Source organism: Biomphalaria glabrata, chromosome 10, assembly GCF_947242115.1.
Source record: "Biomphalaria glabrata chromosome 10, xgBioGlab47.1, whole genome shotgun sequence".
Taxonomy (NCBI): Eukaryota; Metazoa; Mollusca; class Gastropoda; family Planorbidae; genus Biomphalaria; species Biomphalaria glabrata.
In genome coordinates this window covers 41,864,138-41,883,590 of record NC_074720.1, presented here as the reverse complement: position 1 = coordinate 41,883,590, position 19,453 = coordinate 41,864,138, and the positions used below count along the sequence as shown (strand labels likewise).

General features: G+C 34.7%; 1 protein-coding gene across 1 annotated transcript; it reads left to right on the top strand.

The window, feature by feature from the left end:
- The first annotated feature begins 8,186 nt into the window (after positions 1-8,186).
- LOC106064533 (coiled-coil domain-containing protein 91-like) lies at positions 8,187-18,450 on the top strand. The gene is made up of 13 exons (XM_013223113.2): positions 8,187-8,464; positions 9,699-9,743; positions 10,244-10,319; positions 11,288-11,445; positions 12,597-12,959; positions 14,141-14,320; positions 14,889-14,996; positions 15,138-15,230; positions 15,767-15,835; positions 15,991-16,077; positions 16,236-16,325; positions 17,075-17,188; positions 17,945-18,450. The coding sequence occupies exons 1-13, from the start codon at positions 8,423-8,425 to the stop codon at positions 18,086-18,088; spliced, it is 1,569 nt and encodes a 522-aa protein (XP_013078567.2). The 5' UTR covers positions 8,187-8,422; the 3' UTR covers positions 18,089-18,450.
- The last annotated feature ends 1,003 nt before the right edge of the window (positions 18,451-19,453 follow it).

The window sequence follows — 19,453 nt, the reverse complement described above, 5'->3', positions numbered from 1 at the left end:
ATCAAAGGATTATATAGCTTCATCTGCAAGTAGGCCTAGGCTAGATTGTCAATAAGCAGTAGGCCTATCGTAAGCTATCTTGAAAATTCTTGATCTTATCTAGATATATGTAATGAACAAATGTATTAAATCAGTGATCCCCAAACTACGGCCCGCGGACCACATCAGGCCTGCGACTCTGTGCTGTCCAACCCTTCGAAACATCTACCCACAGTGAAGTCGCAGAAGAAGATCGTTTCCATGGAAACAGGGCCGGCCTTGGGTAATTGGTGGCCCTATGCCAGGTGAATTTAGTTGCCTCAGATGAAATTAAAAAAGAAAAAGAAACAGCGGGAAAAAAACCTGCCTGTCTATATCTAAATCGACAAATAACTGAAATTCATATCGCAATTTCCGTAGTCGAGACAGAGAATATCAAACATAGAGTCATATGTTTGAAATCTGATCCAAGTTTCGCAATTTGTTCTTTAATTTTTTTAGTCCTTAGCAACTTGTGCGAGGTCCTAGGTGGCTGCCTAATTTGCATATGCCTAAGGCCGGCCCCGATTGGAATCAGCCATTTCGGATGCGGCCCGTGTTACGTGTTGGAAATGTATATGGCTTCATGTACGGACCTATATATACACTTCAAGCCAAGGCAAAACATATCTTGATTAGGGAACTGCTGTTTACCGATGATGATACTCACCTTCAGAGACAGACTAGGCATTCGAGCCGGTACCCAAATTGGTCGGCGGACCGACTTCGAAAGGGTCGCTTGGAATACCAATAAGGCCAGAAACCCACTAAAGATTATAGAATTTCTAAAATAAAATGGGCACACTGTGAGACGTGACTGACTTATACTGTGTAGCATATAATACTATCCTGACACATGTAATAGCCTCAATCCGTATAGCCTACAGTGTTCAGGTGTACTTCAATCCATTATAAATACAAATCGATCAACTAACAACAATAGGGCTATATTTTGTAGAGTTATAAAGAATTCGCGTAAGAAAGCACATAGACCAGGGGTGGGCAAATTACGGTCCACATGCGGCCCGCCGAAGTGTTTATGCGGCCCGCAGACACCTACAGAAATCAGGTGTGCCCCCAAATTATACATATAAAAAAAGAAAATATATGAAAATAAAAATTTTAAATATCTATATAATTCATTGAAACTTCTTATGCTTATGACTTTTGATAAAGAGAAACATTGTCTCTTGGTGTTTTTTTTTTAATAGAGAAAACGAAAAATATTTGTATTGGTAATATTTTGAAACATTCAGTCAAAGACACAAGCTCAGGCCAGTATTTATTCAAAAAACTGCGTTGAAAGTGTTGGGTTGGCTTGGAACAAGACGGCAAATGTAACAACTGATAGAACCCGTGTTTTGACTGAGAAAAACAGTTTAAAAAAAAAAAAACACATAAAGAACGATATCCCAACCATAAATTCTAAATGGAATACTTTGCGCAAAACTGCATTGAAAATGAGACATTATTGGCCCAATTATCTCAGTGATCAAATTTATCAAATTTATAACAGGTAGTTCCGAGAAGTACCTACTTGAAGATTTGGAAAAAAAAAATCTTTGTTCGGTACCACAGTTATATCCGCTGGCTTAGCTTGGGCAAGGTATTGAGAAGATTACGGATGCTTAAGGTAGAAATTGTTAGTTCCTTGAAGGACATTGACTATAAATTTGTTACTAATATATGTATGCCGCCATCCATTCCCAAACTTTTTTTTTATGCGACCTACGATGGAAAAAGGTTGCCCACCCCTGACATAGACGGATCATAATGAAGCAGTTCAACAGAATATTATAATCTTCCTGTCGAATTTCAATAATTCACGTCACAAGACGTCACAGAACTAACTTAAAATCGGAATACGAAAGGGGAAAAAAGTTTGGGGATGTGGTGACTGAGTGGTGAAGCTGAACCAAGAGGTCCCGAGTTCGAATCTCATTGAAGACTGTGATTTTTAATTTCGGGATTTTAAAGACGCCCTTGAGTCCGCCCAACTCTAATAGGTAATGGGAAAGTAAAGGTGGTTAGACGTTGTGCTGACCACATGACACCCTGCTCGTTAACCGTTTGACCAAAGAAACAGATGACCTCATCATCATCTGCCCCATAGATCGCAAGGTCTGAAAGGGGAAACTTTTTATTTATTGGGTAGTTTAGTATACAGTATGCCTATTCTATAGTTCCATTGTTACCGAAATCGACTCATAGATGGCGGGTCCCGTCACATTTTTACGAAGCTAATATCAACTCACTCTGTCTGTCTGTCTGTATGGTAAAAAGTTTGAACATGCCTCTTCTACCACTTCCCATTCTCGGATCAAGTAGAAATTTTGCATAATTATTCATAGTCGATAACAGTACACGAGTCAATCCAAAAATTAACCAGTTAGCTAATCATTTAGTACTAATTCCTTAATGTTGTTTTATATAATAGAAAGGGAGCTAAAACCTGTAATTTTCAGATAAATGGCAGTAATTTGGTGTTATGTCCCCTTAGATAAGCTTTGGTTTTAAAAAAAATATTTTTTTTTCTATTGCTTGTTGTTGTTTTTTTTAATTGGGTTGGTCGGACGACAAAATAGCTCTGACACAATTTCCAGATATAATAGCGCGACACAATATCGCGTGGACTTAATGCTATATTGTCCTGTTGGCTCATATTTCTCACGGCTATGGCCAAATTTCGATTCACGGTGTCCCCGCTGCGGGGAGGAAGAGGAAACCGTGCCTCATATTCTGTTTGACTTGCTGATCTCCGTCTCGACAGGGTCTGGGAAACCAAAAATTCTCGACCTGTACGGCGACATTTATGTACTACGCAAGACAGCAGGGTTTCTGTCCAGGGCTTTTGTAAGAGAGGATTTGAGCCTCTCAAGCCCTCACTCAAATGGAGTTTGATGATGATGAATGCATGATATATATATATATATGTTTTAGGCTACACATGTGTGCTAGATCTAAAATCTAGATTATCTGGTAGCAGTTCTGCTGATCAAACCATGGCCTCTGCTATCTTATAAAATAGAGACGTTACTTCAAAAAACGAAGATTGTTACATCCTACTTGTGTCAATAGGCCAATCTAGTCATGCATTTTATTCAGTGACTTAAACTCTGCCAAGTCTCTGGTTTTCCTGGCTGACTCGGGCATCTCTGCCCTCTCATGTCAGAACATTGGCAAACTTAAGGATAACAGGATCAGGCTAGCTGACCCAGTGGCGTAGCTAGGAATTAGCCATCATTTGGGGGCCCGGGGGCTTGACCTCTTTGGGGGCCCCTGCATTTTGCGTGATATTTAATGTAAAAAAAACAATTTCGAACACTCAAGTGGGGGCCCGGGGGGATTTTCAAATTCTCCCCCCCCCCACCCTAGCTACGCCACTGAGCTGGCCATTGCATTCCTTATCTCACTGACATAAATTGAGGAAGTAAAGGCCATAGGGCGTTGTTATGACCACGTGACTCATGACATCAGCGTTAACAGTCTGTCATAGAAACAAATGAGCTTTACGTCATGACGCGTGGTCGGAGCGAGACAGTGCGTCATAGCAGGCCTCAACACTAACCTGCGACGTCACAGCCAATGGGCAGTGTTGACCGATAGTTCGTCGCCACGTCTTACAGACCTGTAATGAGGCAACGAGCTATTGGTCTCCAGTGCCCACAGGTTGTGACGTTGCAGGTCAATGTTCTGGCCTTCCATGATGACTGATCTCGGTCTTAGAGGGTCACTTTTTACTTTGTCTGTATTGCGTGACTTGGTAAAACTGATGGTCAGGTTTTAACGCGATATTCTAGATGTAGGGTCTTACATTTAACCTTTGAGTTGATCGGTATAGCTGTAACAAGAAATTCTCATTGACCAAAGAAACGATGACCTTAACGCCCTTAAACATCGTTTGTCAAATGTCTCAAATATTCTAATTTAACTTATGCGTTAAAAGTCTATAGCCGATGTGCATGCCGAGATGCAAAGGGATATAACCAAAAATTTGTGGTCCTTTGGATTATATACCGGTAAACGCCCTTGTCATAGATGCAAATGTTTAAACATGTCCGAAATATGTTGGAGGGAACGAGATATTTATGTATTGGTTATCGAATTTTATGATAAACGTTACCAGCTGTAGCACAGCTGCCTGGTAGTGCAGTATGCCCGCTGGACTGTCGTTTGGTCACTCGATAGTCTCGGGTTGTTACTCTGTCCACTGCCATCCCCCGTCGATGATCTTCAACGCTGAAGAAACATCGGAAATATGTAATATGTACTAGGGAAGAAAGAGCACTTGTTTAAGTTTGTCCTAGCATATGGAATAATAAATGTGCCTTGCTCTTTGTGACTTTCCGAGTATTTTAGTATTTAGTATTTTACTTCTATTTGTAAGATTAAGGCTTCCGTGTTTTATGCATTATTACTAATTAACTTTTTAGTCTTCTGTTCTGAAATGTCTCTAAATTTAGTGATTTTACCCATGGTGTCACTGTGATTAAATATGAATATTCGTTAGTTATAAATCTCACTGCTCTATTTGTGTTTGTTGTAATTTATGTTTACTAGAGTTGAGGGATCCCAAACAGTGGATGGTTCAGAATGCCTAACTAAAGTTAAGTAACATTTTAGTTTTATGTTTCTGTTTGATTTTTAAACATTTCATTTAATTAACCCAATGTTTTGTTAATCAATATGTGTATTCTGTATATTCTGTTCATTTAGGCCAACTATTACACTCAGATATTTTGAGTTTCTAGTCTGTGTAACTGTTTTACCATGAATAATATAAGTAGTTTTTATTTATTTTTGTTACTCTAAATAACTGACATTTTTCTGGGTGGAAAGACATGCTCCAATTTGATTCCCATTTCTGTAATTCATTTAATTCTTTTTGTAAAATTTCAGTATCTTATGTTGTTTTTATTGTTCTATATATTGTGCAATCGTCTGCAAATAATCTGACTTTTGCTCCTGAACTAATGCCATTTCAACAATTTTGCCATGCCCATATTGATTTGATTCTTTGTTCTGTGCTTTTTTTTTTATGTACTATAATATGTATGCTGAATGTTTTAATATGAATTCTTAAAATAATATAGAAACCTGATTCTACATATTCTGCCTTTTCTTCTTTTGTTTTGGCTTGGCTGGCTGGTGATTGTTGGGGCTTCTTTTGTTGGTCCCCAGTAGGCTAGTGGTAGGGTAAGTTAAGTTTTATGGTAGGCTACTTTATTTCGTAGCTCTAAATCGCTTGTCGTTATAATTAGGTTGATCACAAGGAATTCAAATTTTTCTTGTTTAGGGCTCAGGTTTGGGACTCTGAGCGTAAACAGTTATCTTTGTATGATCCCTACTTGGCCATTGTGCATAGGCTAGACCATCTTTGGTTGTGGGCAGCGTGAGCCCAAAGTGTATCGTTGGCATTGTGACTAAGGTTCATGTTACTTATGTTATATAAAAAAATTCCCCTTTCAGACCTTGTGGTCTATAGGGCAGATGATGTAAAGGTCATCTGTTTTTGTGGCCCACGGCTAACGAGTGTGTCATGTGGCCAGCACAACGACCAATCGCCTTTACATTCCTCAGCTAATGTCAGGTACCCATTAGAGCTGGGTAGATTAAGAGGCGTCAAAATTGTGTCTTAGTGAGAACCTAAGAGATAAAAGGAACCTGTGTACGAAATTTCACGCGAATATGTTTGCTAGTTTAAGAGATATCTTGATAGCTAGATTCATATATAAATCGTGTACCAAATTTCACGCGAATATGTTTGCTAGTTTAAGAGATCTCTTGATAGCTAGATATATATAAATCGATTATTATTTTTTCTACGCTTATAATATAGATAAGTTATGTTTCTATAAATAACATACAATATCGTTAACTGACCTTTTTCATAAACAGTTGAATACCTACTTTGGTTCTAAAGAAATGTGTTCAGTGGTAGGCCTATCCTTGCCATCTTGTTTATCAAAAAGTTAATGATCAAGTGATTGCTTGCATACATTTAATATGAAATTATCATTGCATCAAGAGATGGTCCACAAATAGAAACAAATGAAGACTTTAAGACAAACTTTTACAATGGTTAAAGACGAAAACAAAAACACCAAGATTTCCACCTCTCTTCAATTGTAACAAGCTCGATAGAGCGCAATTTCAATCCTCATATTTTACGATAAATGATTATGTATCAACACCAATACATTCCATCCTAAGTGATCTTAAGGTAGGCCTATTAAAGCTTACTAGTTCTATAAAGTAGGCCTACTTGTGTTTCAAACTTATCTTAGGCCAACTAAAGTACATTACTTTAAAGTACATTCATCAACAATATTTCAGTTGTTATCAAGCATTTCTCTTCTTTCTTCTTTGCATTAAGACTTATGGTGTGCATACCAATTAATTTCACTTAATTATTTATTTATTTTCACTATTGAACTCTATTCTCCATTACGTTGTTAAATATATGGCAACTATCGGACATTCCTAGCCGTGAGGAATATTCGAACTTGTGCCATTGTGACGACAACCCGAGGCACATATCACACCTTATGGCAGTGGTCTTCAGCCTTTTTTGGCCTACCGCCCCCCCCCCCTTTCGTTTTTTTTTAATACGCCAGCGCCCCCTGTAAGAAAAACACTTATAAAGAAGCGGGAGAAAGCAAATTTGAAAAAAAAAGGCATTTATTTATTAATTTGTATGCTGTCTATAACACTTATCCCGCATGGGAGACGAACGCAAGTAGGCTACCATCACAAAGTAACAAGGCAATGCAAATTTACTCTAATTTCATCTCCAAGCGATGGAGAACATTACTCTATTGCTTGAGGGCCTGCAGTGTAGCGGTTATTGTTTCAAACCACTACCTGTCTATCTCCTCAACGGCAGATACCGACTCAGACCGAAGCGAAAAAAAAAAAAGGACAAATGAAATTGTTCACTTGCAGTGGACTTGCTCAAAGATGGCGACATGGTTCCAGATGGAATGGAAGAATTGTTTCAAGGCTTTAACTCTTTCTATCCTAACTGACGATACCAACGTTGATTCCACCAGAATGTGGTAAATAATTTACGGAGAGAAAGTGTTAAGAGGCACAACGATCATTGCAGAGGGTGTAACAAAGAAATGCTTAGTAGTTGTTCGAATAAGGAATGATGAATTCAAGATAAGGCACGGAGGCTGACCACAGTGATACCCAACATACGGCCCGCGGGCCAAAGCCGACCCACGATGCGTTGCTATCCAGCCCGCCAAAACCTCGGCGCAGACTGTCGAGATGGGCATATTTTATTACTACATGTATTTCATTTATCACAAGCTGCGATTCTGTCTATATATTATAAATAAAGTTCTATTTAGTTTTATTCACAAAAGGAAATTATAGAAGTTATTTGAAGTTTTATTAGTTAAGATATATAAGTTGTCTACCAGCAGTTTGGTGCTACAATTCAACGACCGGTAACAACATACTTTTATATTGGTTGTGAAAATTTGACACTGAACGCTGAGGCTGAAAGAAGAATCCAAGCTTTTGAGAGTAAATGATACAGAAGATTTTTGGGTATCAGATACCAGGAAAAGAAGACAATGAGTTTGTAGGCTTACTGTTACAAGTTACACTTTGTCTGGCAAAACGGATGAGGAACTCCACAATACTGTGAAGAGACTCAATGTCTAAGTCATCATACAAGGTACAGTAAAGGGAGCATGGAGAAAGGGTCGTCCGAAGAAAAGCTGGCTGGACAATGTTAAAGAATGTACCGGCCTCTCTCCTGATATCCTGCTAAGTACAACTGCTGACCGGGACAAATAGAGAGATTCATGGTTACCACAAAAAATCAAGGGACAGATGAGAAAAGATACAAGGCAAATATTTTTTCTCACATAGATCTAGTCAAGTGATACATTAGATGGGTGATATTCTAAAAATTAGACTAGATCTAGAATCTACAGAAGAAAGTAGATCTAGCTACGGTAATTTATATCTATCTTTGGCCACGTCTCTTTAAAATCAGATTTAAACTTTTAAAAAGCAATTATTTATTTTTATATTGAAAGATTTAGAATTTAGTTCTAGAGATCTAGATCTAGTACAGAACAATACAATTTAATTAGGCCATAATCTTTAGGATGTTTATGCTAGAGTTCAGGTTTTGTAACTACCCAGCATGCAAGATAAAAAATGTCAGCGTCCATACACAGTTCCGTGAAAACAAATTATTACAATAACAAACCTATTGATATTGTATTCTAGATCTAGATCTAGAACTGGATAAAGATCTTGATATTAATACCAAGAAAAATCTGTAGATTCTAGATCTAGACTCTAGGTTTAGATATCTAGATTTATATGTTATGCACTTCTACTTTTAACTATTTACTGTAATTTAGTGTCAAACAAAAAAATGGCCAGTGGCAGTTCACACAGAAACAGACCTGAAATCAGGGTATGTCTATCAGGAAGGCAATTAAATAAATTAAATTTAAAATCATCAAAATTGTAATAATTAAAATTTATATCTATAATATATAAATATTCTAGATCTATAGTATATATAATTTAATAACTTGCAGGTTTATTTAAATATATATTTATTATTAATTAATATGCATGACTGAATGCATGACACGTAGGACAGTCACATAATGTGATAGAGGTTAGAGTATTACAGTATAGAGTCAGACATAATCTTCTTTTTTGAAGTAATGTCTGTAAATTATAGTTATAGTAACTTATACTTATATCTTAAAAATAGAAATGTTTCTTTGAAAAAGAAGTTAATATCTACCATCTGTATAGATTTCTAGTTACAATAATAATTTAATAATCTAGACATTTTTTAGCATCAAAATAGGTTATATTGCCTATATTGCCCTATATCAACTATATGCTACATAGATCTATTAATATCTATGACTATAGTATATTATTATATAGATTTTTTATTTTGGGTTTTCATATCATTGAAGTAGATCTAGAATATTCTAGAAATCTAGATTGACTTAGATTCTAGTTCTTTTTATTAAAATAATGTTTGAATGTAAAATTTCATGTTTTAGAAGTAAATAAACTAAATTCTATCTTATCTTATAATAGGTACTTAGTTAACTTAGATCTATAACAGTATATAACTTGTCAAGTATAATTACACTACTACAAGAGTATTTAAGTAATATAAGATCTTGTTTATCCTTGTTTGTTTGCTTACAATCCCTTTTAACTAAGATTTTATTCAATTGCTCCAGACTTGCTAATCTTGGCTTTGACAGAGTGACAGGCACTGTGTGATTACTGTGACTCTTACCTCACTGTAGAGCATGTATAAGTATATCCTCCTTGATTGCCCCAGATACCACGATATTAGAAAGAAATTAGTTAAACTACAGTTTAGTTTTATGTTCTAATTTGATTTATAGAAATTTCTTTTAATAAACCCTAATGCTTTGATTTTTTAAAAAGTTTCATCAATATGGGGATTCCATGACAGTTTTTCATTTATTAAATTATAAGACCTCTACTAGGTATTTTGCATTTTTAGTCTTTATATGAAGGTCACAATTGGGTTTGCATAGTCATGCAATACACTCATCCTTCATTTTCGGAATCATTTTCATTTAGTATTAATTCATATTTCGATGACTTATTTTATTAACTTTTTTAAATTTCTTTTTTTTTCACAGAATGACCAGGAAGAAGATGACTTCGGTGACTTTGGAGGTTTTGAGGTAATTACATTTCAATAATATTGACACCTTATTATACAAGACATAAGAATTAGGAGACATAAAATTGTAATAATTATATTGCATGACTAAAAAGCTTTTAGGAATTATATTTAAGCATTACCATCACAAAAAAGATACAAGATACTGATAGCTAAGACAAACTGACACAAAAACTCTTTGTTCCCCTGGCAATCAAATTATTAAATAAAAATAATATGATATTTTAATAAACTTTTCACTTGTAAATTATGAGTGAGTCTGATGTGAATGTACATTTAGGTTTTCTATAGTTACAATGTTTTGTTTGGTGTAATGCACAAATTGTAAGACAAATTTTCTTACGGACAATAAAGATTATTATTATTATTAACCACTATAAATAGTTAATGAAGTTTGAAATAGTAGTACATTTCAACAGCTAATAAAAAAAAGTAAAAAAATAATAATTTTTATGCACAATTAACATGACAGTTTGTTTTTTAATTTTTGTTTCTCCCCAGGGTGCTGAACAAATAGTAGATGTACCTTCTCTCCAAGCTCAACCAGCTGACTCTCCATGGGTATTGTTTAGTGCAGGTACAGCACTTTGTTTATAATCAACTGACTACAGAATGTCAACAGTACACAAATGTTATTGTCTCAGTAGGACATCAAAACATTTTTATTGAAATACTGTTCATCATGTTTTAATGATTATTTTTTTACTTTTTAATAGCCTGTTGTTTGAAGGCATTTTGGACACCCCTAAATATCTAAAACATTTTGATTACGATCATAACTACACCTCGAGCCCCCTTCATAGGTAGCCAAGCCAAGTTCAAACGTACTTAGCCTCTCGACCCTGCTTCCCATGCTATAAATAAAAATATTTTTCTAACATTGAAGTTGCATAGATCAAAATTGGAGGCTGTATAGTGCAACTTTCATTGCCATGGAATCCAATGCTCCAAGCTATTCAGTTCAACCTTAGAGCAGTATTTTTTTTTGCTTCACTTTTTGTTGTTGTTGTTGCATTCTTCAATTTAAGTGTTTTCTGCTGATCTGGGCTAATTAGATTTACTACTGAGGAACCTTTCTAAGATCATATATTAACATTAATCTTATTTATAACACTTTCTTCTTAAGTCCAGATTTAAGTTTCTCATAATTTATATGATCACTGAATACATTTACTTTAGTAACACACCATGTTGTAGTATGTCAAAAGAGTGACCTCATTTATGACCTTTGAACTGTCTTGAACCAGTCTTCTTCTTTATATCCTGCTAAGAACAGCTGCTGACTGGGAAAAGTGGATGGATTTGGTTATGCAATTTATCACAGCACCCCTAGGACAAAAGTCATGGGACAAATGATGAAGATGATTTACTTTACAAACTGTTTCTATCAGTTAAAGCTGCTAAAAATTTGCAGCACTTACACACAATTTAGCAAACCAAATGAAGTTAAAAAGAATGTTATTGAATATTTTTTTAAAAATTTTGATCTGGCCATAACTTCAAAAACATTTTTTAAAAATCATTTATTATTTTTTCTTGATCCAGGAAATACCTCAGGTCGCCCTGACTTACTTTGTGCACAGAATCGTTTCCCAACATATCTTGATCCTTCAGACATCTCTGGAGCATCGGGTGATGCAGTAAACCATCTTTTAGACAATAATGTGATACCTCAAGTGCCCCAGGATGACCTGTTTGATGAGGTCAGTAGCTGTGTGAAACAGGATTATAAATAATGCTCTCAAACAAGATAAACCTGCTGCTTATTCTAAAATGGGAGCTTAATGTTTTTTACATTACAATAAAAGGACATTAAATTACAATAAAAAGACATTAAATTATAACATTCTTACTCCCTGTAGTCATGTTATATTCTAATGTCCTTTATTCCTACTATGAAGTTATAAGGTTCTTTCTTCCTATAATCATTGTATAAAATTCTTCATTCCTACATACATGTTATGGCATCCTTTGTTCTACAATTATGTCATATATTCCTATAAAAGAAAACAAAAAGTAAAGTTCCCCTTACAGACCTTATGGTCTGTTGGGCAGATGATGTAAAGGTCATCTGTTTCTGTGGCCTACGGTTGACAAGGGTGTCATGTGGCCAGCACAACGACCAACAGTCTTTATTCCTATAATCATGTTATATCATCCTTTATTCCTACAATCATAAGTTATAGTACAGTATCCTTTGTTCTTATGATCATGTCATAATAATAATAATAATAATAATCTTTATTATCCGTAAGGAAATTTGTCTTGAAATTTGTGCATTACACCAAACAAAAAACATTATAACTATAAGAAACCAAAGTGTACATTCACACCAGACTCGCTCACTCATATATTCCTATAATCATGCTATATCATCCTTTATCCCTACAAACATAAGTTATATCATCCTTTGTTCATATAATCATGTCATATATTCCTATAATCACGTTATATCATCCTTTATCCCTACAATCATAAGTTATAGCATCCTTTGTTCATATAATCATGTCACATATTCCTATAATCATGTTATATCATCCTTTATCCCTACAATCATAAGTTGTAGCATCTTTTGTTTCTATAATCATGTCATATTTTTATTATTATCATAAGGAAGATGCTTAGATGTATGAGTGTAACAATAATAACTCTTTTTTTAAATTTTCGTCTTTTTTTTACTATGAAATAGCTTACATATTATTGATATATTAAACGCTTATTAAAATCATTTTTATTTTCATCAAATTTGTTGTAAATATTTAACCTCATCTAATTCTTCATTTTGTAACTTGTACAGTAAATATAGTTATCTATCTCTATTTTTATTTTAGATGTTTAATTTTTGTATTGTCAGATCAACATTAACCAAGCCAGGATTGCAGAGAACATCTTGGATGGTACATTGCTTGCTTCTGCTGGTTCAAACTTTCATCCTAACCTGGGCATATCCAATGGCCATTTGCCTGACATTGGCTTGGGAATAAATGAAAGTCGTCTTTTCAACCAACCTGATAATGAGGGCCAACTGCCAGTCAATCCAGTTGTGAGAGCCTCCTCCCTAGAGCTGCTGATAGAAGCTCCTGATGTAGAGGCTAATGTATTGTTGCTGGAAAGAGACCAGGAGCATGTTGCCCCTGTAGTTGAAGAAGCTCCTGCTGTGGATAGACCAGCAGAGGTACCTGTAAATAATGCTGAGCTGGCTGACAGTTTAGTTGAGGTAAAGTTGATTTCTTCTATTTCCTTTTAATAAAATTTAGAAGAAAAAAAAGAGGAAGCCCTGGAAATACTGAGTTATTATAAGATACTCAGAAATTTAGCATGTTTCATTGTCAGACTTTTAACATAGTTCTAGATAAGAACATGTTTAGCTCCACCCCTTGACCTTAGTGTGTAAATAGGTGTGTTAACATTTGTAGTCAACCAGATTTTATTTCTTAACATTACACGTGTATTGCATGTCAACATGTTTAGCTCCACCCCTTGACCTTAGTGTGTAAATAGGTGTGTTAACATTTGTTGTCAACCAGATTTTATTTCTCAACATCACACATGTATTGCGTGTCAACATGTTTAGCTGTAATGATCCATTGTCTCTGTATTCAGCCCATTCTTCATTTCAAAACCACTTCATTGAATTTGTTTTACATGAACCAATGTCACAAGTCGAGACTGTGACCTATTTCGACCAGTTTCTAGAAGCCAGAGGTCATGCCAGTGCTGTCCAGCGTAAACTAGTTAATTTTAGGTATCTAATGAAAGAAAGAGTTTAAGGGAAAAAATAGCATACGTCAGCTTCTAGAAGGTCAAAGTTACTAAAATAATTATTTGAGAAGTTTCCATGATTCTGGAATGTACGATTAAAAAAGTATAAATTAGGGGAAAGAGAGTTATTCGGGGTCCTCGTCTAGCAATGGTTTGGTAGAGTAATAAGTTTTGTGATATTAGCATGTCCATTAATTGAAGTTGTATTCGTTGAAGTTACATTAATTGAAGTTACATGTAAAAGTTGAAGTTATTATAAGTGAAGTTTTGTGTATCTTTAAGATTTGAATTGAGAAGCTATTTATATAAGAAAGTTGAAGAAGTATTATTAAAGAAGTTTTGGAGAAAATACAGAGATGTTTCTTTCTTCATTGAATTATTAAGTTTGTTAATATGTGCATCATCACAGCCTACACAGCTACTTGCTAGCATTCTTTAAAGCTCAGGAACATTCCCCTATCATCTACATTAGAACAGACTTAATAAGTAGATGATGGTGCCTCCCTTAAATCTCATCATGTTGAATTAGTTTTATTTTTAAATCATTTGTATTGTTTGAAGTTATAATGACATGATTTGAATCAAAAAGAAAAATCTTCATTACTTTTGTGTTTTAACTTGTATCTAACATCACAGCAGTTAAATGCTCTGTTAGAAAGAAATAGGTGCTTAGAGGAAGAACTCAGCCGATGCCAGGAGCAGCTGGCTGCCCAGAATTCAAGACTTGAGCAGGTTCAGCAGCACTACAATGAGGAGCTAGAGAACATCAGGAAGGCTGGCCATGAGGCATTGTCTGTTGTTGTAGAGCAATACAAGGTAAGTGAAGAGGATGAAAAAGTATGGAATAAACTTTCATTGAGTCTGAATGCTATGTGCAGGCTGTGCTGGAGACATCTGTTACTGGAAAGAAGCAAGTAAAATGATCACAACTTGAGGTGGTCTGCTGCACTATCAAGTACGTCTTATGGGGTTGGAATTTTTTAATGGCATGTCTGATGTTCCTAACAGAAGCTTTTTTCCCAAGGATGTTTCTTACAAGTAGAGGTGCATTTAAGAAACATTAAGACTTCTTTCTGGTTACTTGATGTCTTGTGTTAGGAACTCATTAGGAGAAGGGTATTTTTTAATTGGTGACCCTTTTATTGTCAGGTATGTTAGGTTAAGTGTTATTTTTTTTTTTACCCTATCACTAAATAATACTTCATTCATGGCATAATTTTCGCATTGTTCAAAATACACTTGAATTTCTAAATCAAATTTTCTTTTTGGTGGTGGGTGTGTGTGTGTATGGGGGGGGGGGGCCTGTAATTTTGGTTTGTAATTTAGTACCTACAACTTTTATTTTATTCTTTCAATGAAAAACATTTTTTCTGTCAATCTCCAGGAACAGTCTAGAACTATTGTTTTAGAGCAGCAGGAGATAGCACAGAGAAATCTTGTTGAAGTCGTGTCCACACAGATGAAAGCCTTTCAGGACATGTTGCAGACAGAAGTAAGTCACTTAAGTTACATTTGATCTGTTTTCTTAAAGCTTTGATGATTGTAGCTCAAAGACTATATTTTTATATTTATAAACAACTTTGATAGATTTGGGGCTGAAAAAAATCCAATGTTTTTAATTGCAACCATTTAGCGAGAGCTTAATGAGAGACAGAGAGATGAAGAGAGAAGGGAGATGGAGAGAAGGATAGAAACAGCGTTAGCAGAATCATGTGTGCGACAACAGGTTGGTAGACAATAGTAACAAACCATATTAACAAACCATAACTCATACACATCATTTCTTTTATTAATTGTGTTGGCTCATTGAGTTAAGTTTAATGGATTCATTTTACATTGGCATCATGTACAAAAATAACTTGTGAAATAGTCAATTTGTATTTGTAAGAAAGCATGTTAAGAATGTTAGAGAACAGAGGAGTGAAAATTGTATGCTGGCAAAAAAACAAAAGGCAGGCAACCCAATTAAGACCCCAATGTGATGGATTGATGATGTGGAAGCAGATTTACAACAGCTTGGGGTTCGGCCATGGAGACTTAAGGCCCAGGAGAGATATGAATGGAGGGATGTGTTGAAGCAGGCCAGAGCCCTCCATGGGCTGTAGCGCTACTGGGATGGATGGAAGAAACTGTGTTATCAATATGTTAGCTTGTTTTTTTTTATAGTCATCAAAATATGATGCTTTTTCTTTTTTATAAATGTTTGCTTGTTTTGTATATATTCATCAAAATGTTTGCTCATTTCGTCATTCAATTCTTCAGGAACGCTTTGATGGTTTCTTGGTTGAGGAGAAAGAAAAGCAAAGAGAATTCATTGCAAAAGTCATTGAGGTTGTTTTTTTTTTTGTATCCAAGAGATTTAATTTTTTTTTATATCTTTCATAAACTTTTTCTTTTCAAATCATCATAGATCTGAGTGACATTTTTAATAGTTAAAATTTATGTTTTCCTTCATGTCAATAATTACATTTCTTTATTTTATAAAGGAAAAGAGTCAAGAACAACAAGAGACTCTAAAACAGGAACTAAATAAAGAACAAGAAAAAATCAGATCCCATGTGGAACAAATAAAGGTAATTTTGCTTTCCATATGCACTTGTCTGTCACATCTATACTTTAAAATTTGTTTAAAAATAAGTTTAGAGAAGAGATGAAATTATTTTCTACTTTGAAAAATGATTTGGGATCTGTTGAATCAAAAATGAATCCTTTGTTTGTTTGTGATCACCAGTTGCAGTGTTGTGATGACCTGGCTGAAGAGAGGAAACAACAGGAGGCTGCACTTAAGTGTCTGCGGGAAGAGCAACAAAAGAAAGCTGAAGTAAATATACATAGATCAATAGGACATAGGCAACAAATGTTAAATGAAGAGATAGTTCTATTTCAGTTATAGGTTACACTGAGTTTCCAATTTACTTCATTCACTCCGTTGATTGATTTATTAAGGGGATACATAAATGAAGACATTTCTAAATGGATCATTTTTAACTTGAGATCAATTCTTGCACTGACCGTTTCATTTTGATTTGCTTGTCGGCGAATCCCAATACCGAGACTAGACTGATTGATACTTAATTGGGTGGCTGCCTGGTCGTGCAGTTTGCGCGCTTCACTGTTGTTCAGATTTATCGATGGTCCTAGGTTCAAACCCTGCCCGCTTCCATCCCCCGTCGTCCTGCGGGAGGTTTGGACTAGGAAGTAATTATCTTCAACTCTGAAGGAACATCCGAAACATGTAAAACTAACAAACAAACTAATTACGCTTCTAATCTTTTCCCTACAAAAGTCAGAATGTGACGATTTGTCTCCCTTTCAAATTAAGCCGCACATTAAAAAGAGGCAACCCTGTTGGACCAAAATTAATGACACTTAAGCCACAAATGATAAAAAACTTGTTAAGGATTTAACAATATGCACATTATGAATGCAACATGTAACAATGGATAAACCTACAAATATATATACTGTTTTAATAGACTTATTCACACTACAGATACAAGACATAAAGAGCTGCTCTAACCATATTACTCAAAATATTGTAGAAGTATTCTGTTTGTAATATTTTTTCAGGAACAAATATCAAGTTTGGTGCAAGATGAAAAAGAGAAAAGTCGAGCAGCATTGAGAACAGCCTTGGAGCAATCTAGGTTAGACATGCAGTCATATATACAAGAACAGAAACAGGTCAGCTTAATAAATTCTTTCTGTATACCCATTGGCCTACATATTGTATTTTTATATAAATAATGTCAGAGTTACACCTTTGAGATAAAAATAGTATTAATGTATCACCACAGACGCAGATAGTGAGTAGGATAGGATGGCCAAAAAAATAAATAAAATGCACATGAGATTTTAAAGCTTTTGTTAAATAATAATAATAAAAAAGAATATGTCATGACCTCTACAACTGACCAGTCCAGTGTTGATTGTTCTATCAGCCACATGGGTAGTCTGAGGTAAAACCATGAAGATGAACCATTGTCTTTTTTCTGTATAGTTTCAGTCATTCCTTTAGAATTGAAGATTATCCCTTGTAGCTCAAACCTCATGCCAGACAGCAGAGGGGAAGGATGATCATAATATTTCTTTATTAACCTTGACATTTATCTTACAATTGTGAAATACGCATCAACAAAACATTATAACAAAATATAGGTTTATACCAGTCTCACTTAAACATTACATCAGCAGGTTGTATTGTATTGAATGATTTAATTGCCCAGGGAATTCAAGCCGGGTTCAACTGATATCATTGGGATAACAGTCATTATGGCATATTACATGGCTGTCACTTTGATCATACTACTTTCATACTATGCAAATATTTATTTTTGCCCTCAAGCTTTTTTTATTTTTTGTGACCAAATAATTTACCGTAATAGTTTTATTATGTGACTTGGAGGATTTTCTAAAATAATAATGTGTTCTTTCCCCCAGTCTGATTCATTAGTACGACAGCGCCACCTATTAAGTCTTGATCTCTTCTTGGAAAGTTCACGACAACAGATTCAACTTTTAATGCAGTCTGAGAAACCTGAGCCTGCGTTGTTATCTGAAGCTAAAGCCAACGATAAGTCTTGAAGCCTGGAACTATTTTATTTTGCTTTGTTGACTTGTTACTTTAAAATGCTGTTGTTTCCCTGTGTCTTTTTGAGCCCAGTGGAAGGGCTGCATGTCTGGAAGGCTGCATGTCTGGTCACAAATTAATGTAAACGTCTTCAGGTTGTTGTCTGTTAAAGATTTGTATTGGATCATTGGCTTAAAGTTCTGGTTAAAGGGCTGTTTGTTTGATTTCAAGGTCTAGTTGCTTAAGTCAATGTGAACATCTTCAGGTTGTCAAGAGATTTGTTTGTCCAATCATTGGGTTTGGGGTATGGTTAAAGGTCTGTTTGTATGATTTGAAGGTCTAGTTGCTTTAATTAATGTCATAATGTACATTTTTTTTTTCAACTTTTGGCTGGTGTAATGACATTGTTGGTTGTTTAAAAACAATGATCTGTGTAAAAGAGTCAATTTTTTTGTATATTAAAGAATGTTTATATACTTATCATGAGCTACATGTAAAGAACAAGATCCATTGTAAATACTTCTACACATCTGATTGCTTTGGAAACATTATTCAACTAGTCATATAACCTGCTATTGTATTTTTAGTTCATGTTCAGTTTTTTTTTTTCTAATCTCTATCATTGCATAATTTAATGATGACTTAAGAAAGTCAGTTAACTTGTTTTTTAGTTAAAAATAAAAAAACTGATTTTTTTAAATAGTTTTTGACTTATTTAAAAAAAAAAATTATTTTTATTTTTGCTTCCTAAAATTTTTGAGGCCAATTAGAATGTAAAACTTCATACATTTTTACATTATTTTTTATTTTATCTTTTTTTTTACAACTGTTAAAGGAAAGGAACTCAAATCTCATTTTGTACAGCAGTCTGAGTCATATTTTTTACAGCGATGATTTAGATAATTTTGGAGTTTATTATTGTTTAAAATGTTTTATTTAGTTTTAAATTGAATGACTACTTGTACTTCTGTTCAACTGGAAACAAATTTTTATCACTGAGTATTGAAATCTTAAATCAATAAGTTGTACTTTTCTTTAAAACCTAATGTGTTTAACATGAGTTACCTCATACTTTCAGATGTCATAATGACTCAGTCCCATGTCCCTTTATCTGAGCCCTTTGAAACTTTCTCCCATACTGCATCAGGAAGCAGCGGATGCGTGGTTCCCTTGGACTTGATGACTTTCTGCTGATGCAGGCCGTAAAAAGTGTGTGTTATGACCCTCTGGCTGAGCAATATTTTTTTATGAAAAAAAAGTTTGTTTTTTTCTATTTGATATGAAATTGGTCTTGGTCTAAATTAGTTTAGTACATTAAAAAAAATTGTTTATCATGTCAGTAAGTAATGTTAAGTGCAAATGTAAATTATCTTCTATTA